The sequence below is a fragment of the Heloderma suspectum genome, chromosome 15 (assembly GCF_057233095.1).
Source record: "Heloderma suspectum isolate Gila_16-S chromosome 15, 16-S_ref, whole genome shotgun sequence".
Classification (NCBI taxonomy): Eukaryota; Metazoa; Chordata; class Lepidosauria; order Squamata; family Helodermatidae; genus Heloderma; species Heloderma suspectum.
The window spans coordinates 15,817,166-15,841,550 of record NC_139472.1 but is presented as its reverse complement, the minus strand read 5'-3'; the positions used below and the strand labels follow the sequence as shown (position 1 = coordinate 15,841,550).

General features: G+C 46.8%; 1 protein-coding gene across 1 annotated transcript; it reads left to right on the top strand.

The window, feature by feature from the left end:
* Nucleotides 1-9,509: 9,509 nt before the first annotated feature.
* LOC146335395 (kelch-like protein 25) lies at nucleotides 9,510-23,945 on the top strand. Its single transcript, XM_084821883.1, has 4 exons — nucleotides 9,510-9,585; nucleotides 16,329-16,407; nucleotides 19,354-19,581; nucleotides 22,457-23,945. Exons 1-4 carry the CDS (start codon nucleotides 9,510-9,512, stop codon nucleotides 23,943-23,945), a joined length of 1,872 nt encoding a protein of 623 aa, XP_084678009.1.
* The last annotated feature ends 440 nt before the right edge of the window (nucleotides 23,946-24,385 follow it).

Sequence of the window (24,385 nt, the reverse complement as noted above, 5' to 3'; positions counted from 1 at the left end):
GTGGGATAAAAATAAAATAACAAACAAACTGATCCCCCCACTGGCAAACCAGGGGCAAATGGGAATGTGGCCAGGCTGCTTGAAGTGCTGGCAAAAATGTTCCTTGTCAAAGAAAAATCTTGGAGCACAAATGGCTCAGAGAAAGCGTGTGTGTTTCAGCCCTGCTCTAGTGTGTTCAACATGGTGGCCGTGGGGACTAATGTGCCCATGGCACTTTTCTTGGTGACCGCCAAGCTCCCGACACCTCGTGATTTTAATTTTATTAATTATTCCTTGAGATTTTTTTTTAAAATTATGCCTTTTGAACCAGGAGGCTGGCATGCTGCAAAGCAAAGTATGACCTTTCAGCACCATCTTTATTTGTAGTTCAGGCCCCATGTCTACCTTGGTTCTTGGTAGAGATATATGGCAATTTCATTTTTGCTCACAAAAATGCCCCGTTCAAAGCCCCAAATGCACCTGTGAGTGCGAGCATGTGTCAGCTGAACGTTTTTGCAAATTGTCGAACATGTGCTCATATTCGTCTTGTTCCCAGTTCGATTTGTGCACATTTCCTAATTTGCACAAATTTCTCCAGTAGATTGAATCAGCCCCACTTCAGTCTATGGAGGAAAATTGCGCACGTTAGGAAATTTGCACAAATTTCAGGAGATTTGTGAAAATCTCCCTTCCGATCGCTGCTCAGTTAGCACAAAGCTCCCATTCGTGCAACGTGAGCAGCAATTGCAAACACGAATGAAAATCGGGCATGAGATGAGTGCCAGGGTGATGCTGGGCAAATCCTAGCAGTCTCCAACATTGCTTGTTTGCCCAACCCTTGTTCTTGGGCAAGTTACTTTTCTTTTAGTCTTTCCAGTTACCTGCTGAGAAATGAGTATTTTGTGACTGGCCATGCCTCCCATGGCAGACATTTTAGGAATGGGCAAGCCCCCCATGGCAGCCATTTTGTGAGAGTGCCCATGGCACTCTCAAAATTCCAAACATGCCCACTGACGCAAAGAGGTTGGGACCCCTTCAACAGCCAGTTTGATATAGTAGAATAATGTACAGCAGTTATTAAGTTCTAGGCTAACTGGGGATATTACTGAAGTGGGAATATTTCAAATACCCTAATAGAAAACTTAATACAGACCATAGGACAGGGTGCCCACCACCCTAATACTTTATTCCTGGTCTATTCCTTCTTCTTCATTTCAAACCTTCCCCTTTTCCTGTCCTCTCCCCATCCTTATTGAGGCTACAGTTGGACCCTTGCTGCCCCCATCCTTGCAGGCACACAATCAGAGACTAACAAACCAGAGCACAAATATGCAAAATGGTCTATGACACCTGCCCCAGTTGGACCAATCAGAGGTAGGGTGATGCTCAGGCTAAGGGGGGCAAAATGTGCCTCAAAGTATTGTGGGGAGGAAAAGCAGGGTGTGATGCCATGAGTCTGGACACAGGCGGGGGTGAGAACCAAGCTGAGCTTGAGGGCTGATAGAAATAATCGGGGGTAGCCACATTACAGGTGCCTTGGGTGGTGGGAAGGCATGCTCTCTCAGGGATAGGGATGTATGGATTGTGTAAAATTCCTTTTGTCTGTGTTTTATGGATTGTCAGGTGCCTTTCGTTCCGTTGTTCGCCCACCAATGGAATCAAGGGGGGGGGGTTGTTTACGGATGTGTGCAAATTTGCACATGCGAAAATGTGCAAATTCCCCCCAAAGGCACATATTCACACTTTAGCCTATGGGGGAATTTGCATTTTGGGCTGTTTAAAAATAATGCATATTTTTCTGTGATGAAATGTGAGCAAAATTTGGGAAAGTTGGAAAAAATGGTCTGCAAGTCCACAGAATCTGCCCAACAGGAGAAAGGCCGGTTTGCCATGGAATCTGCAGGTCAGATTCATGAAAAGCCAAACTCATTTGGTTCCGTTGCAGATTTCTCTGACAGCCCTAATCAGGGATATCCTTGGCCAGTCCCTGAGTGTTCATCTAGACTAAAACGTCTCTAGCCCTTTTCTTTTTGCTCGCTGAGTTATAAGGAACAGTGGGCAGGCAGTATTCTGTCCAATTGCTCACCAAGAAGTAAACATTTCTCAGCCTTCCCATGTTCTGGCGAATGAGTGCAAAGGCACTAGGATCATGGGAAAGTACCAGGACGCTGCTTCCAAAGCAAGCTCTCCAAACCTCAGGAACAGGCATTAAAACAGCCAATGCAGTTCAATGTAAGAAGGGGTAAAGTGACACATATCACATCACTATGCTACATGTATCACTTCATATATGCGGGTCTGAGCCAATGCTGTCTGACCAAGAAAGAGAACTTGGGGTTGCTTGGTAAAATCATAGAACCAATGAGCAGCAGCTGTGAAAAAAGAAAATACCCCATTGGGCATACTTAGAAAAGGAATTGAAAATAGATCCGAAGAACGTAAGAAGAGCCCTGCTGGATCAGACCAAGGGTCCATCTAGTCCAGCATTCTGTTCACATAGTGGCCAACCAGCTGTCGACCAGGAACCCACAAGCAGGGCATGAGTACAGCAGCACCCTCCCACCCATGTTCCCCAGCAGCTGGTGTACATGGGCATACCACCTCTGAACTGGAGGTAGCACAGAGATATCAGGATTAGTAGCCATCGATAGCCTTCTCCATGAATTTGTCCACCTGCCTTTGAAAGCCATCCCAACTGGTGGCCATCACTACATCCTGTGGTAGAATGGCTGATATGGTGGTGACTTTATACCAAACTGATGAAACCATAGTTGGAAGGCTGTGTACGGTTTGGGTCACCTCATTCCCCAAAAGGATACTGTAGAGTTTGAACAGGTGCAGAAAAAAGGACAACCAAAATGATCAGAGGGCAGAAGCAACTCCTTTGTGAGGAAAAGTTACAACATTGAGGGCTTTTTAACTTAGAGGAAAGATGAGTGGTGGGGGGGATATAAAATTACATGTGGCATATTAAATTACACATATTATGGAGAGAGTGGATAGAGATGAGATTGACTTTGATAATGCTAGAACTTGGGGGCTTTCCCATGAAGCTGAATAGCAGGTGTTTCAAGGCAGACAAAAGGAAGGACATCTTCACACAACGGATGGTTAAACTGTGGAACTCGCTATCACAAGATGTGGTGATGGCCGCCAACCTGGACAGCTTTAAAAGGGTCAAATTGATTTATTATTTATTTACTGCATTTATATCCCACCTTTTTTCCTCTTGCAAGGAACCCAAGGTGGCTTACATTATTCTCCTCCTCTCCGTTTTATTCTCACAACAACAACCCTGTGAGGTGGGTTGGGCTGAGAGTCTGCGACTGGCCCAAAGTCACCCAGTGAGCTTGCATGGCTAAGTGGGGACTAGAACCTGGATTTCCCAGTCCAACACTCTCGCCACTACACCACACTGGCTCTCCATGGACGAGGAAGCTATCAATGGCGACTAGTGCTCATGGTCATATGTGACCTCCAGTAACAGGGGCAGTGTGCCTCCAAATACCAGTTGCTGGGGAACAGTTGCTGGTCTCCTCTTGTCTAGACTACTGTAATGTGCTCTACGTAGGGTTACCCTTGAAGACGGTTCGGAAGCTGCAGCTGGTACAGAACGCAGCGTCTCACCGGATTAAAGGCAGCCGCCGGTGTGATCACATCACTATGGTGCTGAAGGAGTTGCTTGCACTGGTTACCAGTTGTTTTTTCTGGGCCAAATTCAAGGTGTTGGTTTTGACCTTTAAAACCCTATATGGTTCCAGCCCAGCTTATCTCAAGGAGCTCCTCCAGCAACACCAGACGGGCCACTTAACAAGATCAGCCTCGGATGGCCTTCTCTCTGTCCCATCAGCCAGGACAGCTAGGCCGGTGAGGATGAGGGAGAAGGCCTTCTCTGTGGTGGCCCCCACTCTGTGGAACTCCCTCCCTAGGGAACTCCGCCATGCCCCCTCTTTAATGAGCTTCCGCCAAGCATTAAAAACATGGTTGTTCAGGCAGGCATTTGGGGTGGGTTAGGGTATTTTTTAGAAATATGATGTTTTAAAGTAGAATTTTATTGTTTTAAAATTGTTGTATTGCTGTACATTACCCAGAGTGGCCAGGTGACCATCCAGATGGTTGATTAAGTAATTCAATAAACAAACAAACAAACAAACAAACACAAGTGGGAAGGTGCTATTTCACTCATGTCCTGCTCGAGGCTTCCCATAGCCATCTGACTGGCCACTGTGGGAACAAAGTACTGGACTATTTGGTCCAGCAGGGCTCTTCTTCTGTTCTTCTCCATGCACCAAGTCAGATTACTGGCCCATCTGGCCTAGTATTGGCTACTCAAATTCGCAGTGAGTCCTGTGCGACCAGTGAGACCTTTTTTAAGCTGGAGATGTGAGGAATGGAACTCGAGCCTTGTGCATGAGAAACACGAGCTCCCTCACTGACTTGCATGGGTTGGGGCTGGGCTGCTAAGTGTCTGAACAACATGAGGTTTCCTGCAGGAGTTGAGATTTTGCTGGGTTAGGGATGAACACTCATGTTCCAAGTTTTGCAAATATGCTGGAATTGACCTGTGGTCAAAAAGGCTGATTTGCTAAGCCATTCTCTCCCCCTGCCACCAATGTTACGAGGCACACGTGTTGACCTTGAACTTAGCTTATTACGAAAATGTCCGTTTTGATGAGGTTTCCTGTGCCATCTTGAAACTGGCATTTTGCCCCTTTTCTGGGCTAGTTCCAGACCTTCCAAACACCAAGCAAGCCCTCTTTGGCTCTCACTTGCCTTGCCTCTACCTCCCTTGAGGCAGAAGTATGCTTTGAGCCCAAGACCTTTGAGGGGACGTATATCAGAATATCATTCCAGCTGAGCTATTTAAAATCCTAAAAGATGATGCTGTTAAAGTGCTGCACTCAATATGCCAACACATTTGGAACACTCAACAGTGGCCACAAAACTGGAAAAGGTCAGTTTACATTCCAATCCCAAAGAAGGGCAATGCCAAAGAGTGTTCAAACTACCGCACAATTGCGCTCATTTCACATGCCAGCAAGGTGATGCTCAAAATCCTACAAGCTAGGCTTCAGCAGCATGTGAACTGAGAACTACTGGAAGTACAAGCTGGGTTTCGAAGAGGCAGAGGAAGTAGAGATCAAATTGCCAACATTCGCTGCATCATGGAGAAAGCAAGAGAATTCCAGAAAAAGTCTATTTCTGCTTCATTGACTACGCTAAAGCCTTTGATTGTGTGGATCACAACAAACTGTGGCAAATTCTTAAAGAGATGGGAGTACCAGACCACCTTACCTGTCTCCTGAGAAACCTGTACGAGGGTCAAGAAGCAACAGTAAGAACCGGACATGGAACAACCAATTGGTTCAAATTGGGAAAGGAGTACAACAAGGCTGCATATTGTCGCCCTGCTCATTTAACTTATAGGCAGAGTACATCATGAGAAACGCCGGGTTGGATGAATCACAGGTAGGAATTAAGATTGCCGGGAGAATTATCAACAACCTCAGATACGCAGACGATACCACCCTAATGGCAGAAAGCGAAGAGGACCTAAACAGCCTCTTGTTGAGGGTGAAAGTGGAGAGTGCAAAAGCTGGTTTGAAACTCAACATTAAAAAAACGAAGATCATGGCATCTGGCCCCATCACTTCCTGGCATATAGAAGGGGAAGAAATGGAAGCAGTGACAGATTTTACTTTCTTGGGCTCCAAGATCACGGCAGACGGTGACTGTAGCCATGAAATTAAAAGACGCTTGCTCCTTGGGAGGAAAGCTATGGCACACCTAGACAGCATAGTAAGAAGCAGAGACATCACCTTGCCAACAAAAGTTCGTATAATCCAAGCTATGGTTTTCCCAGTAGCAATGTATGGCTGTGAGAGCTGGACTATAAGGAAGGCTGAGTGCCGAAGAATTGATGCTTTCGAACTGTGGTGCTGGAGAAGACTCTTACGAGTGCCCTGGACTGCAAGGAGGTCAAATCAGTCAATCCGAAAGGAAATCGACCCTGAGTGCTCATTGGAAGGACAGATACTGAAGCTGAAGCTGAAATATTTTGGCCACCTAATGCGAAGAGAAAACTCCCTGGAAAAGACCCTGATGCTGGGAAGGATTGAAGGCAAAAGGATGGCAGAGGATGAGATGGCTAGAGATACCATCACCGATGCAATGAATATGAACTTGAGCACACTCCAGGAGAGAGCGGAGGACAGGAAGGCCTGGCATGCTGTGGTCCTTGGCGCCACGAAGAGTCGGACACGACTGAACGATTGAACAACAACAGTATCAGAATATCCTCAGGAGATTCTTAGGCTGAGTCTTTAATGTTCTTCACCACAACCTTGGCTCTATTCTGTACAGCTCTGGTCATCTGATCTCAAAAAGAGTACCTTAGAGCTGGGAAAGGTGCCAAAAAGGGGAACTGAAATGATCAGGGAGATTATGTATGAGGGACAGCTGAAGTCTTGCAGACCTTTTAATTTGGGAAAAGGGCAACTAAGGGAGGACCTGATGGGGGTGTGTGCATGGTGTGGAGAAAGGAGAAATTAAGTTTTCTTCCTCTTTCACAATGCTAGAGATCATGGCCACCCAATGAAAATGATTGACAGCATATTTGGGACGGACAAAAGAAAGTTTTCTGCACAGTGCAGAATTAATGTACTGAATTTTCTGCTGGATGATGTAGTGGCAAGCAGCAGGTTAGCACAAGGTGCTGCACTACCTGAGCTGGAAGGATACACTACCTCCTCCTCCTCCTCCTCCCTATCTTCACTTCCTCTCATTCTTCCTCCACTTCTTCTCTTCCTCTTTCTTCCTCACCACTTCCTCTCTTCCTCTTTCTTCCTTTCCAACTCTTCTCTTCCTTCCTTCCTTCCTTCCTTCCTTCCTTCCTTTCTTCCTTTCCACTTCCTCTTTCTCCTTCCTCTTTCTTCCTCTCCACTTCCTCCTTCCTCTTTCTTCCTCTCCACTTCCTCTCTTCCTCTTTCTTCCTTTCCACTTCCACTTCCTCCTTCATCTTTCCACTTCCTCTCCACTTCCCTTCTCCTTCTCCTCCACTTCCTCTCTTCCTCCTCTCCACTTCCTCTCCTCCTTTCACTTCCGCCTTCTCCTCTAGTTTGCCAAAATCACCCATCAGGACTTGCTTTGGGAGCCACTCCGGCAGTTGCAGCAGGAAAGTGGCAGGTGGGGCTCTCTGGAGGACCCTCAGCACAAGGCCCTGGGCCCAGTGGGTCCTCTGCAGTGGGCCAGCAGTGGCTACAGCTGCTGCCAATTAGGGAAATGTGGCTGGTTGCTCTGGCAGTGGTCAGCCCTCCATATTGTGGGTGGTGGTGGTCCCCTCTTGATCCATTGCCTCGTGGAAGGGGTGGCCCTGGCAGCCAGTAGCTTAGCTGGCCATAAAAGGCAAATTTATGGAGGACAGAGAAATCAACAGCCATTAGCCACAATCGCTAACAGAACCTCCAATTGCAGATGCAGTATACCTTGAATAACAGATGCTGGGGGGTGAAAACAAAAGGGGGAGGCTGTTGATGTCATGTCCTTCTCGTGAGCTTCCTGGAAGCATCAAGCAGGCCACTGTGGAAAACAGGAGGTGATCCGGCAGGGCTTTTCAGATACTCATTATTTCATCATGTCATAGAATGAATCATAGAATAGTAGTGTTGGAAGGGGCCTATGAGACCATCACGTCCAACCCCCTACTCAATGCAGGAATCCACGTCAGAGTATCCCTGGCAGGTGGCTTCCAGCCTCATCTTGAATGCCTCCAGTGTGGGAGAGCCCACCACCTCCCTAGGGAATGGGTTCCATTGTCATATTGCTCTAACAGTCAGGAAGGTTTTCCTGATGTTTAGCCGGAATCCGGCTTCCTGTCACTTGAGCCCATGATTCCGTGTCCAGCACTCTGGGATGATCGAGAAGAGATCCTGGCCTTCCTCTCTGTGACAACCTGTCCAGTACTGGAAGAGCGCTATCATATTTCCCCTCAGTCTTCTCTTCAATCTCAAGGCTAAACATGCTCAGTTCTTTCAGTCTCTCCTCGTAGGGCTTTGTTTCCAGTCCCCTGATCATCTTTGTTGCCCTCCTCTGAACCCTCTCCAGCTTGTCTGCATCCTTCTTCAAGTGTGGTGCCCAGATCTGGACACAGTACTCCAGATGAGGCCTAACCAGTGCTGAGTAGAGGGGAACTAGTACTTCACGTGATTTGGAAGCTATACTTCCATTCATGCAGCCCAAAATAGCATTTGCCTTTTTGCATCCACATCACCTTGTTGGCTCATTTTCAGCTTGTGATCTACAACAATTCCAGGACTGTCCGATTCAAAGCAGAGCCTCAGCTCGAGCTGAGGTGACATTTCTCAGTTGACATTTTTATGGGAAAACACTGAGATTTTTCTTCCTCTTTCTGGTCACCCTATGAAAAGAAGGCCACATTGTAGAATTTTCTCATTATGCTCTCCACCGATTTTTTTTTCTTGAGACAGACACGATTTCCTCCTTTCAGTGCCCCAGAACGACACCAGGTGTGGGGCAATGTGGAAATTGCAAATGGTGGCCAAGCTGCCAACACAGTTGCTGCTGCTGTCCCTTGCAGCACCAACAGCAGCTGCCGCGTGGTGGCGGGGGAACCCTTAGGGGAAAAAGAAAGATGTGCTGTTGCTACCACTAATGGTGAGTCTCACCCTAGAGAACCTGCTGGAGAATTTCTCCTCCCACTGGAGAAACTCAGCAAAATGGTCCTTCACTTTCAATATCTTTGACTGAGAATCATAGAATCATAGAATCATAGGGTTGGAAGGGGCCTACAAGACCCTCGAGTCCAGCCCCCTGCTCAGTGCAGGAAGCCTGATTCCCAGGCGGTCTCCTATCCAAGGACTAACCAGGGCTGACCCTGCTTAGCTTCCGAGATCAGACGAGATCGGGCGTATCCAGCCCTTTGCTCGTCCCCAGCCCTTCAAATAAGATAGAGAATGTCAAGAAGCCTTTTACACACAACTCTCTGCTTTGAACCCGCTGCTTGGGACTCCTTGATTTGGATGTCATTTTTTGATCAGGGAACCTGTGGCCTGTGGGAATGCTGTGGACATAATATACCTCAACTTCAGCAAAACTTTCAACAAAGCACCTCATGATATTCTGATTAACAAACTAGCTAAGAGTGGGCTAGATGAAACAACAGTCCGGTGGATCCACAGCTGGCTACGGAATCAGATTCAAAGAGAGCTTATCAGTGGGGTCTTCTCAAACTGGGGAAAGATAACGAGAGGGGTACTGCAGGGCTCAGTGCTGGACCCAGTGCTCCTCAACATTTTTATGAATGACTTGGAGGAGGTGGTGGTGCAGGGAATGCTGATCAAATTTGCAGATGACACAAAATTGACACATACCCTGGAAGACAGAAACTAAATTCAAAGTGATCTTGATTTGGAAGTCTTGCCAGTGGCCAACTGACCCTCTTCATTCTGTTCTTCCAGCAGGAATGACTTATAGTTCAGCTTCATTTACTGGGACCAATTTGGAATGTAATGATGAATTCACCGTTGGACAGAGATGTGGATATCATAGGAGAGGAACCTCAGCCTCTAGATCATTACATAAGGGAGGGTAAGTCTCCTAATATCTAATCTGGCCTTGGCCAGAAAAGGCCTTTAACATGCTCACTCAGAAACATTTACTCAGATGAGTGAGAATGTTGGTTCAGTTTGGTTTTGATAAGAATTTCCCCAAATTTGCAAAGTTCTCCATATTTGGGACAAAAAGAACTTAAGATTAAAAAAAAAAGCAAATGTGGGAGAAAATGAAACTCACACATTCATCCACCAAGGCCCAGGGCTTCTAGTGCTTTGCTCTTGAAAGTCTGGGTTTGAACATGCTGGGAATAATTGTACCTATTGAATTTGGCTGGTGCAGATGCAGGAGAATTTCAATTCTGTACATTTTTGACAAGAATTTACCAACATCCACAAAGTTCCTCACATTCAAGCAACAGAACTGTCCATCCGTCTATCTATCTATCTATCTATCTATCTATCTATCTATCTATCTATCATCTTTCACAAAATCAGGAGTTAGTTGGTCTTCCCTTTTTGACTGCCTTCCCATTGACCAATTCTCATGAAACACTCTTAACTGGAAAGCTCTTGACATGCAGATTCCACAAATAACAACGGTTTTCCCTATAATTCAAATTCAGGAGTTTATTTATGTCCATAAAGCTGTTAAAAAAAAATTAGGCTATCGTCTATAATAATGTACCAAAAGTTGTGTTTTTAATATCAAAAAAGTCAAGTGAAATAACCAAACATAATAAATTGCAAATTGGAGCAAAATGAAATATGAACACAGAAAAAGTCTCTGCACACCTTTATAAACAGAAGTGCAGGCCAAAGTACAATGATTTGCCAGTAACATACGGCTGGAAAGAAATCATGAAGGGATTAAGAGACACCTATATTTCGAAGGTTTCAATAAATGCAGTTAGTTAAGTGAAACCTTTTGTTAGATTTGATTTTTCCCTGCGAATCTGATGCAGGAGAAAATGAAATGGGCAGATTCACCCCGTGTGCGTTTATTTCCTAGTAACTGTGGTTAGCATGGCAGCCCATGGAAAGTGAATGCTACTTAATGAGTCGGAAACATCCACCTCATCCTTGGGTTCCATTAACTAACAGGTTCCCAAAGGTGTCAAGAATGAGTTACTCATATGAACACACTCACATACACAATGAAAAGGATGAGAATGGATGCTATGCTTTCAGCTGCATTTCCATACATCTCCTAACAACTACCTTGTTGACTTCTCCACCCATGTTCATGACAAAGGGTGGGGAACCTTCTCTCTGTTGGGGGCGACATTTCCTTGGGAGTAACGTGTGGCCTGCCACCAGTGGATGGGACTGAAGCCAGAACTCATTGGGGTAGAGCTACTCCTTCTCCTCTCTTCCTGGCATCCCTTTCTCTCCTCCAGCTTCCTCCCAGGCTGCTAGGGGATGGACAGCTTGCTCTTGCCAGAAACCTGAACTGATTGAGGGCTTTTTAAATTAGGTTGAGGGTTGCCTGCCCTAGGGTCACAGGGGGATGGAATAGATGGCCTCTGAGGCACCCTCCTATGATTCTATGATAGTATGATTCTATGTTAATTAGATCTAACTAAATGTTGTGTTCATAACGTCAATGGAGGTCAAGCTTTATGAGAATTCTTTGATTGTTTAGTTCTTCTTTCCATCTTACAGCTGAACAAAGACTCTCAAGTTTTACCATTTCAGTAATATTCCAGGCTTGTGCAATTCAGTGCTTTAACACAAGGAATTTATGGTCTTGCCACCTATTCACTAACTTTTCCACTCTTTTCCACTTGCTAACTTTTTAGACATTGCTAACTTTTCCACTTTTTAACCCTTTTAAACTTCTACGAGTTTTTATTGATTGGAGGGTGTGTGTTTTTAACTTGTACTGTTGCAAGTTTTATTGTTTTAGATGTTTTCTGTCATACATGTGTCTTTACTCTTTTCATAAGCCTCACAGGGGATGCCGAACAGCCATGGAAGGACCAAGATAGAAATGTCAGCAAATAAATAAATAATCCAATGGATCTGGAGAAGTTTTTGATCACACATCTGGAGTCAGACTTCAGTTTGGTTGTGTATCTGATAGAAATGTTAAATCAGCCTTCCCTAATCTGGCACCCTGCAGATGTTATGGACTACAACTCCCATAATCTGTGACCACTGGCCATGCTGGCTGGGCTGATAGGAATTGTAGTCCAACAACATCTGGCAGGCGCCAGGTTGGGGAAGGCTGTCTTAAGTCATTGCCTGCTAGTTTCTAGCCAAAAATTGCTCATGGTTGTCCCTTTGCCTCCTGGCACCTGAAGGTTGCTGATTGTTTCTCACCTTTGCTCTTGCTATGGGCATGACAGTGACTTTTAAGTGGTGACACCACTGTTACACTGTTGTTTCCTTATATTTGGCAAATGGGCCAGGAGGCAGGGTGCTGTTTATTTGGGTCTTTCACTACAGTGTGGAGGAAGAACAATTATGGTAAAAATGCATTTGGTTGTTTGTCATATATGAAAGATGTTTATGTTCAGTTTCTCAAGAGCTGCCATTGAGCTGTTTGCTTTTAATTTTGTGGTTATTAAATATGTTAAATGGATTTGTAAGGTGTTTGTGAAATTTATGGGTTGAATCCAGACTTAGAGCTTTTCTACTCAAGGCATTTATTTTGCACACATTGTTCCGTACTCACAGTTGTTTACAGGTTCTTTAGACAACATCGTGATCCTCCAGTTTCACTTCTGTTTTTAAACAGCACTTGCAGAGAGTATTTTTAGAGTAGAGGAAATGTGTTATAATTTGTGAAAGCGAAAGAAAATGGGTTTTCCACTTGTGTAATTGAGCTATTCTGCTATACCATAGTGCCACCTAGAGGTTATGCAGTGGAAAAGTGGGAAATGAAACACTCTTCGTGTAGTGTTCAGATCTCAATTTTGTGACAAAACTGAAAGTAGATACAGTAGATTAACAGCCTTGTGTTGAAAAGCTGTTAATCATGCTTACAGGACTCGCACTGAAATCAATGGGGCTTAATGACTAACTAGTCCCATTTATTTCAATGGGTCTAGTCTACATAAGACTAAATCAGGATCCATGACACTTTTGATATTATACACCCCAACCTAATAACTGATCCTCTGTTATACTTACATGTAATGCTGGGGTGCATAACTTGTGGCCTGGGGACCACCTAAGTCCCCAAAGGCCTGACCCACCCACCCCCACTGCCAAATTCCCCATTGCCTGTACTCTCCACAACCTTCCATAGGGATCCTCATAGAGATTGGTGGATGTGGATGTGTGCGTCTGTGTGTGTGTGTGTGAGTACATGGAGAAACATCAGAGGTGCACAACCTCTGCCCCCCGATTCCCAAGCCAACATCACATGTGGCCCTCGGGCCTGAAAAGGTTGTGCACCCTGATGTAATGGAAGCCTGAAATTATTAGCCTACAAAGTCTAGGGCAGGGAATTAACACTGACCCTAGTCTGGCAACAGTGCTCAAAAGACTTGGGGAAAGAGTGGAGGACAAAGAGAGACTTGTGACGCAGATATTGGCAAAGATGGTGATAGGTAATTAATTCCTCAGTTGCTTGTGGTGGTAGTGGGGGGAATTGTACCAGTAGACTCTTGCAAAAGTTTCCCAAAAAGTGATTGCTAAATCCATCAGAACGTTGAGTGTCAACCTTTGAGTCAGCTGATCTGATGACATCAGATGCTTTGGGCAATGCGTGGATGCAAGTTTGTCATCTTATGTGCTATTATCCTCAGAGTTTAGTTAATCTATGCTTGTGTGTATGGTCAATAGGCATGCTTATAAAAATGTCCACATCTGTATTTCTCCCTGGATTCTGGAATTCTGAACTACCTGGTCTTGTTCCTAGAGTGGAACTGGTGGCGTTAGGAATTCTCCATTGTTCTGTTTCTTATTTTTATAGAATCATAGAATAGTAGGGTTGGAAGGGGCCTACGACAAGACCCTCGAGTCTAACCCCCTGCTCATTGCAGGAATCCAAGTCAGAGCATCCCCGACAGATGGCTGTCCAGCCTTCATAGAATCATATAGAATCATAGAATAGTAGGGTTGAAAGGGGCCTACAAGGCCATCGAGTCCAACCCCCTGCTCAATGCAGGAATCCAAGTCAGAGCATCCCCGACAGATGGCTGTCCAGCCTTCATAGAATCATATAGAATCATAGAATAGTAGGGTTGAAAGGGGCCTACAAGGCCATCGAGTCCAACCCCCTGCTCAATGCAGGAATCCAAGTCAGAGCATCCCCGACAGATGGCTGTCCAGCCTTCATAGAATCATATAGAATCATAGAATAGTAGGGTTGAAAGGGGCCTACAAGGCCATCGAGTCCAACCCCCTGCTCAATGCAGGAATCCAAGTCAGAGCATCCCCGACAGATGGCTGTCCAGCCTTGTCTTGAGTGCCTCCAGTGTGGGGGAGCCCACTGCCTTCCTAGGTAATGGGTTCCATTGTCGTATTGCTCTGACAGTCAGGATGTTTTTCCTGATGTTCAGCCGGAATCTGGCTTCCTGTCACTTGAGCCCATGATTCCGTGTCCTGCACTCTGGGACGATCGAGAAGAGATCCTGGCCTTCTTCTCTGTGACAACCTTTCAGGTACTTGAAGAGTGCTATCATATCTCCCTCAGTCTTCTCTTCTCAAGGCTCAACATGCCCAGTTCTTTCCATCTCTCTTCATATGGCTTTGTTTCCCTGATCATCCTTGTTGCCCTCCTCTGAACCCTCTCCAGCTTGTCTGCATCCTTCTCCAAGTGTGGTGCCCAGAACTGGACACAGTACTCCAGATGAGGCCTAACCAGTGCTGAGTAGAGGGGATCTAGTACTTCCCGGGATTTGGAAGCTACGCTTCTATGAATGCAGCCCAAAATAGCATTTGCCTTTTTTGTTCCGTTCAATGATTGTAGATGACTCTCCTTTTTTTCTGGTACTAAACCTTTGCTGCCACTGTGCAGCAATATATTAACTCAAGAGTGTGAGCCTTATTGAGGTGTTCTGATTCTGCGTAAACACACAAGGAGACGGAGCATGCTACCTCCGTACCTTCAGTCATCACGTTTGTCACCCTCTGTACGTTGAGGGTGACTTTCTGAAGAAGACAGTCTCTTGTATCTGTGGAGGCTCTCTGTGTGATCCAGAACACTGATTTCCAGCATTCTGAATCCTGTGGACAGACTTCACAGATACAGGAGGCAGTCTTTTCAGAAAGTCGCCCTCCACCAGTTCAGGGTGATGAAAGTGACAGCAGAGGAGGCAGGCCTAGTGCATGGCCTCTTCTCACATGTTTACTAGTGCTGTGCTGAAAAATTTCTCCCACTTTTTTTCCCAACCATTCTCATGCAATCTGATAGAAAATAAATGGCTTTTGGAATGAAATTCAAAGGAGAAGAAATTTCTGAGAAATTCTCATGGGCTGGGTTTGGGGTTCTTGTGCTTACTTTACTTATGAGGTGGGCACAGAGTATAGAGAGATTCATTGCACAATAATCTCTGTGGCAGCCTGTAGCCTCCTCAGCTTCCTTCCCATACTTCAGTTATAGCCATCATGAGGAAGACGTCATGAGGCCATTCCTCCCATGGGGCTTTTTCAGTCCAGGACGTGCGGGTGGCCTGGGAGGCTGCAGAGCAATGGAAGGATGTGTAACAGAGAGATAAAACACACACGGCACCCTCAGCCACCTCTCAGTGATTGGGTATGCTCAAAAACCAAAAGAGATTCAAAATCCTTCCCCAGAAAAGTGGAAGCCTCGTTGTCACCTACAGAAACAGTGCAGTAAACCCAAAACCCTCAGGAAAAAAGAAAGAAGCTGTGCGCTACAACCCTGCCTATAGTGAGCCCTATCTGTGAGAAACGGTTGGAGAATTTCTCCTCCCCTAGGAGAAATTCACTGAAATTGTCCCCCCAATTTCTCTGCCCACAAATAGGCTGGGGAATTTTGAGAGGCCATTTGCACACCACTATAACAATTAGTACTGTTGTTCTCAGCCTTCTTCCATTGCAAACCTGGCATGCTTCGAGGCGAGGCTCTAATGTTTACTCTACACAGAATCAGAATGCCTGAATTGGGCTATTGTCTACACAATGTTATTCTAAGCTGCTTTATTCTAAGCTGATCTATTTCTGGACAATTCATTAATGTTCATTCATGAACCTGTTCCATCCCATTGCCATCCCATTCTGCATTAAAACAGAAAAAAAAAGAGTGCAAACATTTGCATTATTTTTGAATCATTGTTAGTTATTGTTATCATTAAACATTTGTATACTGCTGCTAAAAAGCCATCGAGGTGGCATACAGCAATTTATAACAATCAAACAATATTCCCTCCCCCCGCCCACACACACAAAAGACCCATATTTGTATACAATTTATCCTAAAATAAGCATATTCCTAGAGTTTGGGTTCTTGTTTTGAGCCAAGAACTGTATCCAAAAGTTGGTGATGTGTGGAAATTGAAAGACAGCTGCATTCCTACCTTGTATAATCCAGGAAGTGTGAATCAGGTTGGTTTGCTTAAAACTGCAGACTGAATAAATCTGATAAATAAATTTTCTGCATCCCTAAGTTAGTACTTAGTTCCCTAAGTATCCCTTTGTATCCTGGCTCTAGATCATTTAGTCAAAGCCAGCATTGTGTGGAGCCTCTTGTTCTGATTCTGTGTACATCCCCCAGCCCCAATATATCTGGTCTGATCTTGATGACAGTATGTTTCTTGTTACTCCATGCATACACCTGAGTTTGTTCTTTCTCTGCTCTTACAGGGCTGAAGCAGTTGCACCAGGAACAACTTCTCTGTGATACAACCATTGTGGCCGGGGGTGAGCGATTTCCTTGTCACAGGTATTGTGCATCTGGGTTTCTGTTTTTCACACTGACAAGGGCCTTCAGAGTTCACAGCATCAGTCTAATTCTCTGTCTGTCTGTCTGTCTCTCCCTCCTTCCCTCTCTCTGCCCTCCCTCCCACCTTCCCTCCCTCCCCGCCCCCATATCTTAATGTAAAAAGAAAAACAAAATAGACAGGCCCTGGTCCTAGCCTGCCTCAAGGCAAAGCAAGGTGCTTCAGGCAGTGGGACTTGGCAACTTGGTATGGCACTGAAAATAAGGACATTTTATCCAGAAATGAGATTTTTCTCTCCATAAGCTTCTGGGTGTCTCCTTTGCAGGATCTTTTTAGCTCTTTCTTTTTTCTAGAACCCCTTTCTAGACTCTTGTCAATCATCCCTGTATTTCTGCTGCCAGGCTTAAAACATCTCAGATGCTTTGCCCAAGCAAGAACATTCAAATCCTCCTTGATGTTTAGGTGACATGTGGTGGCAACTGTACCCATGATTTGGTTGTGAGTCAGTCAGCTTGCAGTGCTATTTTTTGCACTGTATGCCCATGGCAGAAGGATGCAGACAACATGGATGCAGTTAAAAAACAAAAACAAAACAACACACATCTAGATGTCCAACTCTCCTCTGCTCCTAGGAGGACCATCTCAGTGACAAAATTATACCTATCAGGATTGATTCTGAGCGTATGGAGGTAGCTCACAGTTCAGATTCAGAAAGGGAACAGCCAGAACCGGGGGAGGCATCTTCCCCAGCCAGTTCAGATATGGATAGGCGTGCTTCTCAGGAGGCTAGCACCCAGATGGCTGGGCCTGAAGCCCCCCATCCTCCACGAGAATCCAGGAGGAGGAGAGCGTGGGGCGTGACCTGAGGGATGCTAGACTGTGGCACAGAGCAAAGCGGAAAAAGTTAGAGGTGGACTCAGACGGTCAACCTGGTTGGCAATGCGTGAGAGTCGACATAGGGGAGCATCACTGGATGGGAAGGGGTTCCCTCCCTACATTATTCTAGCCAGCAAGTCCCTGTTCAAACTGCCGGCAACATCGTAGCTCCCATTTGGATCCCCTGCGGTTATTCCTCTGTAGCCAGAGAGTCTTCAGGGATTTGCATCTGTAATTAGGGATGTCAGAGAATTCCACCATGGATCTTGGTGAGGCTGAATGCCAGTGCATTTGGCCCCCCGAAATCTGTGGCGGAACGAAGCCCCCCGCCCCACCACCCTGTGAAAGGCGCACGAAACGGGACACTTACCTGGTGCCATTCGCGCTGCTTTGCAAATGGCATCTGCGGCCGCCATTCGCTTCCCTATTTTTGCTGTGATAGGCTACGTAAATATTTACATAGCCTATCACAGCTTATGGTATTACGTAGCCATTTGCGTCCCTGCAGAGGCCGTGATAGGCTACGTAAGTATTTACAAAGCCCGTAGCCGCTGCCATTTGCGTTCCCTTTTTTTGCCGTGATAGGCTACATAAATATTTATGTAGCCTATCATGGTGAAAGACAGGGGCGCAAATGGTGGCCACTACGCCATTTGCACCCCTGTTTTTTTGCCGTGATAGGCTACATAAATATTTACATAGCCTATCACAGCAAAAAAACAGGAATGCAAATGGTGGCCGCCATAGCCTCCATCATTTGCATCCGTAGGCTCCACATGGCGCCTGCGAATGCACCCGGCTGGCAGCTCTGCGGAGTTGCCACAGAGTGGAGCTGGCCAGGTTAGGATTTTGGGGGGAGGTGCGGAGCGCCTCCCCCCCACCGCGAATCACCCTGTCGAAATGGTAAGTGACTTTCGTACATCCCTATCTGTAATGAACCTGCTGATAGTGAATTAAAGGCGTGAGACTGAAGCCCTTCCTCTTGTGTGTGTGCATGGGGAAGGTGGGGGCCAAGGGAATGTGACAATACCCTCACCTCCTTCCTCATCCTTGCAGGAATTGGTCTGTGTTCCAAGTGAGGGCTTCTTCATATGGAACTTTTATCCTGCTATTGAGATTGGTTACTCATGGAAAAGTGAAGGTCCTTTGGATGACGTCGTGAACCTCCAGGGCGTCTCCCACACTAACGGACCTTTTATTCCATTTGTAAAAAGATCAGAGATAATGAGCTATCATAGAATCATAGAATAGTAGGGTTGGAAGGGGCCTTCAAGGCCATCGAGTCCAACCCCCTGCTCAATGCAGGAATCCAAGTCAGAGCATCCCTGACAGGTGGCTGTCCAGCCTCGTCTTGAACGCATCTAGTGTGGGAGAGCCCACCACCTCCCTAGGTCATGGGTTCCATTGTCGTATTGCTGTAACAGTCAGGAAGTTTTTCCTGATGTTCAGCTAGAATCTGGCTTCCTGTCACTTGAGCCCATGATTCCATGTCCTGCACTCTGGGATGATCAAGGAGAGATCCTGGCCTTCCCCTCTGGGACAACCTTTCAGGTACTTGACGAGTGCTACCCTATCTCCCCTCAGTCTTCTCTTCTCAGGGCTAAACATGCCCAGTTCTTTCAGTCTCTCTGCATAGGGCTTTGTTTCCAGTCCCCTGATCATCTTTGCTGCCCTCCTCTGGACCCTCTCCAGCTTGTCTGCATCCTTCTGAAAGTGTGGTGCCCAGAACTGGATATAGTACTCCAGATGAGGCCTAACCAATGCTATCAAGTTGTTCCACTTGAGTTCCACTTGAGTTCCCTCTGTGAAAAGAGGAAAACCCACTGTAAGAGGATCTAGACCACAGCACCATGTAACGTCTGTAGAATGAAACATATCAAAGACTCAGACAAGGGGGAAAAGGAGGGGGGAACGGAAGCACATGCAAAGGGAGCCCGTCATGATCCTGCATTTAAAACAGAAGCAGAAAGCCCCATTTTAAATGAGGGATTTTAGACTGCTTTAGAGATGCTCTGAGTCTCCCTGGCTGGGTCCCAGTTGCCTATATTGATGTTGCTCTGTCTGTTGGCTAGGATGCTCCTTGCTGCCACCAATCCATACTTCCGAGCCATGTTCTCCAACGCATTCCGAGAGTCTCTGGACGGAGAGGTTCTCCTGCAGGACATAGATCCCTCCATTATCCAAGCAGTGGTGAACTACTACTACACAGAGGAGATCGCCCTTGTGCCAGAGATGGCCCAAGACCTCTTTGTAGCAGCCAGCCGGCTCCAGATCATCCCGTTGCTGGAGACCTGCTCCAGGTAAACAAGAAATGATGCACCGCCCTCGAACATTGCTTGCTGGGGGCTACGGGAGTTTCCTCAGATTGCATCTTTGCTTCTATGGCTCAGGAGCACCCTCTGCAGTGCTCCTGGCCAATGGCTCCAGCCAATGTGCGGTTTCCTAGCTCCTGTCCTGTGCCAAAATGTTCCACCCCTATTTTTCATTCTGCAAACTCCAGCGTTGTGATCGGAAGACATTACCGACAAGGGCTTGCTTAGTTTGTCGGAATCTCTCTGACTTCCACCATTCCGATGTTTGGATAACTCCGATCTTCGGATTTAGGACTGGATTTTTCTTTTAAAGAAGTTGCTGCCAAGAAAAAGTTGGCAGAAAGCGAGAGGGAGGGCTTTGAGGGAAGGCATGCAAAGTTGACTAGCCGTGAGCAAAACAACGTGTTTGCTGCCACTGGTAAGGAAGAAATGGCAGGGAGGAAATTCTAACTCAGGAAGAAGGTAAGCCCCTAGAGATGATACTAGGCCATGACTATCAATCTACCATAATTCGGAGCACTACAAATGTCCCACAACAAGCATAAAATAAGGACTAGAAATATGTGCAAAGCCAATAAATCAAGCCCATGACCCTATCCACAGACTACACATTAAAGCTGCAACCCAAACCCACTTACTGGGAGTAAGCACCATTGAACTCAATGGGATTTACCTTTGAGTAGACAAGTATAGGATTGCACTGCAAGTCACAAAACACACACACACATACATAGCATATTATTATGGAGGAATTAAGCATCTGTACAGCTGGGAAATATTTCCCTATCCTCTCTTTAGAAGATAGGCTAGGCAAAATTACCCATTTTACAGATGGAGAACACTTCTGAAATTTATTTTGATTGCTTTCTGTTAACCTGTGTGGTGTAATGGCTAGAGTGCTGGGAGTCAGGAGATCTGGGTTCTAGTCCCCACTCAGCCATGGAAGCTCACTGGGTGACTCTGGGCATGTCACAGGCTCTCAGCCCGACCCACCTTACAGAGTCATTGTTAGGAGGATAAAATGGAGAGGAGAAGGATTATGTACACTGCCTTGAGTTCCTTAAGGAGGAAAAAAGGCAGGATATAAATGTAATGACTAAATAAATATAAATAAATAAACCTAACATGAGGATTTTTATTTATTTTATTCACTATTTTTATTTAGAGTATTTATATACTGCTCCACATCAAAGATTTTGGAGCGGTGAACAACAAGGTAAAAGAATAAAGCACCATATTAAAACAATTAAGGGCACAATCCTATGCATGTTTAGACAGAGAAAAGGCCTACAACTCCCAGCATTCCCTTGCTGGCTGGGGAATGCTGGGATTTGTAGGCCTTTTCTCTGTCTAAACATATGTAGGATTGTGCCCTAAAACATTTTAAAAGAGTAGAAGGTTAAATACTGAAACCCTAAGATAATTTGGTAGGCTGGGCCTACTCTTTAAAATTGCTAGGTAGCTGGGGCTGTCCTCCCTGCATCCAAAGCATGCTGAAAGCAGGCTGGGTCCAGTCATGGGCACCTGAGAGAGGGAGGCAGGCAGGAGAGGTATTGCAACCTCCAGCTGACCTCGCCCAGCCTTAAGAGCTGGACCACCCTAATATCCTAACAATGGAGCCATTTCCCACTCATTGTCCTCTGCTTTGGGCCAAAAATGGAAAAGAAGATTCTATTTTGGGCAAGGTTTTGTGGCTCCCCCCCCCCGCCACTTGTGCTGCTGTTGTTGATTTGCCATCAACTATGATGTGAGCTACCTGGTGAAGAAATGAAATTACCAGCAGCCCTTCCCCCAAGATAATCTGCCATCAGGCTTCTTCACACAGAGCTTTTATCCTGCTACTGCGATTGGTCCCTCGTGGAAGTTTGCAAGCCCTTTAGATGACGCCGTGAACCTCCAGGGCGTCTCCTGCACTAAATGATCTTTATTCCATTTTTAAATAGATTGGAACATCAGAAGATCCCTGCTGGATCAGAGCAAGGGTCCATCTAGTCCAGCATTCTGTTCACACAGTGGCCGACCAGCTGTCGACCAGGAACCCACAAGCCGGGCATGAGCACAACAGCACCCTCCTGCCCATTGTTTCCAGGAACTGGTGCGCATAGGCTCACTGCCTCTGGTACTGGAGGTAGCACATAACCATCAGGACTAGTAGCCAGTGACAGACTTTTCCTCCAGGAATTTGTCCAACCCCCTTTTAAAGACATCCAAATGGGTGGCCATCACTCCATCCTGTGGTAGCGAATTCCATAGTTTTAACTCTGTGCTGTGTGAAGAAGCCCTTCCTTTTATCTGTCCTGAATCTCCCACCCATCAGCTTCGTGGGATGACCCCATTGGGTTCTAATATTTTGAGAGAGGGAGAAAAATGTCTCCCACATTCTCCACACCATGCATAATTTTGTACACCACTATCGTGCCTCCCCTTATCCTCCTTTTTTCCAAGCTAAACAAGCCCAGCTGTTGTAACCTTCTCTCATAGGGGAGATGCTCCATCCCCTCGATCGTTTGAGTTGCCCTTTTCTGCACTTTTTCCAGGAGATAATAAGGTATGAAATTACCCCGCTTGTGTTCCGGTTGAGCTCCCTCCGTGAAAAAAGGAAAGCAACCAGAAGAGGAGCGACATCAATGAAACATAGGGAAGACTCAGATAAGGGGGAGAAATGGGGGGCGGGGGGCAGAAGCCAGCATGTGTAAATGGAGTCCACCGTGATCCTGCATTTAAAATGGAATTAGAAAGCCCCGTTTTAAATCCGGGATTTGAGGCTGGTGTTGAGATGCTCATAGGCTCATGTCCTCAGGTGTGTCAGTGTTGGGCTGCATTACTGACGTGGCTTTCCGTTCCCATTTCTTCCCTCTCCCAGATACCTCCTGGAACACCTTTCCCCAGAGAACTGCCTCAGCCTCTACCAACTGGGCTATGCACACAGCGATCCGGCACTGCTTCAAGAAGCCAAGACTCTGGTCAACTTGCACTTCAGACGCCTCTCCCAGGAGGACAAGAGCTTCCTCAACTTGAACCCCAGCACCTTGGTCAGCATCATCTCCTTGGACAGCTTGGCCATCTCCTCGGAGCTCCTCGTCTACCGCGTGGTGTGGCGTTGGGTGATGGCCCAGAGCGCCGCCCGCCTCCCCTTCCTCGGGCAGCTGCTGTCCTGCGTGCGCCTCCCGCTCCTGACCCAGGAAGAGCTGAAGGAGGTCCAGTCTGAAATCACGCGCTACAGGGACCTCCGCTTGCGCTGGAAGCGCCTGAACCGCCAAGAGAGGCTCCACGAGAGCCGAGGCCTCAGGAGGGGCATGTACACCACCTGCATCGTGTGCGTGGACCTCTTCAACATGGAAGGCCCGGAGCTGAAAACAAAGGATTTCCAGGTCGGCTGTTACGACCCGCAAACAGAAACCTGGGAAAAGCTGCCCCTGTTGAAATGCTTGTATTGCGCGCGCTGCGTGGCTGTGGGAGACAAGCTGTACGTCGCAGGAGGGGTTCACACGGACGACACGTACTCAGACACGCTGCACGAATACAGCCCCCTGAGGGGCCGCTGGACTCAGCTTCCTTCCATGTCTGTGGCCCGAGCCTCCCACGGCCTCCTCGCCTACAACCAGAAGCTCTTTGCCATGGGAGGCTGGTGCAAATACGAGGAGTACCTGGACTCGGCGGAGAGCTTTGACTTGGTGGAGAAGTCCTGGACCCCCATCGCCCGGATGCCCCTTGCCCTCAGCCACTTCGCCTCAGTGGTGCTGAAGAACAAGCTCTACCTGGTCGGCGGGGTCACAGATTCCGTGGGCTCGTGGTACGCATCCCGGAAAGTCCTGATCTACGAGGTCAGCTCAGACCTGTGGAGCCAGGTGTTCCTAGACAGTGAGAGCTATTGGTCTGGGGCCGTAGCGATGAACAGTGGGATCTATGTGGTTGGAGGCTACTTCCGGAGCCGAGTGAGACATCGCAATGAGCGATGGCCTGAATCGGGGAACCTTCACTGCACCCGGAGGTGCTTTTTCCTGGGCGAGGACGGCCGGGTGGACAAGAGCATTATGATCCCCAGGCTGCCGATAGAGCTGGCGGGCGCCGGCGTGGTGCGCTGGAAGCACCGCATCTACGTGCTGGGTGGAGAAAATACCTATTTGTATAATAACTTGGAAGGAGAGAACGAAGAGGAATATTACAATACCGTTTACTACTGGGAGCCAGGGGCCACGCGGTGGGTTCAGTGCCAGGAAAGGCTACCTTTTACCAGGTGGGGTCTGAGCGGCTTTGGCTGCACGACCATGAAGATTCCCAAAAAACCCATCCTGGAGCTTTTCCGAAAGACATCCATTGCCTTGACCGCCATTGAGGTGGTGAACTCCTAGTGGCGTCGGGCAGCTCAGTTGCATGGATTACAATGGCCCCAGCTTGTAAGGGATTGCTTGCCTATGAAATCTGAAGGCACTTACTGCCTAGAGGTACCAAACAGAAAGACTAGTGATGGCCTACTCACTTGTGTTCAGTTTCTCATTTATATCCCCACCAACACCATCCCCCAGAGATGGGGAACCTTCCTTGTTTTTATGAGAGCTGCATTCCTTCATGGATAATCTGTTTGGGGTTCTTGCCAAAGAACTAATCCCTTGTAGAAGGCTTTTGAAATTCGGGTGAGGGTTGCATGAATTAGATGAAGGGCTGCATGCAACCATAGGGCCCACAGGTTGCTGACCCCTGGTATTAAACATGAGCTCAATGCTCGTGAGAAATACCATGCCTTTTGCTAGTAGTCTTTAAGGGCGCAATCCTATGCATGTTTAGACAGAAA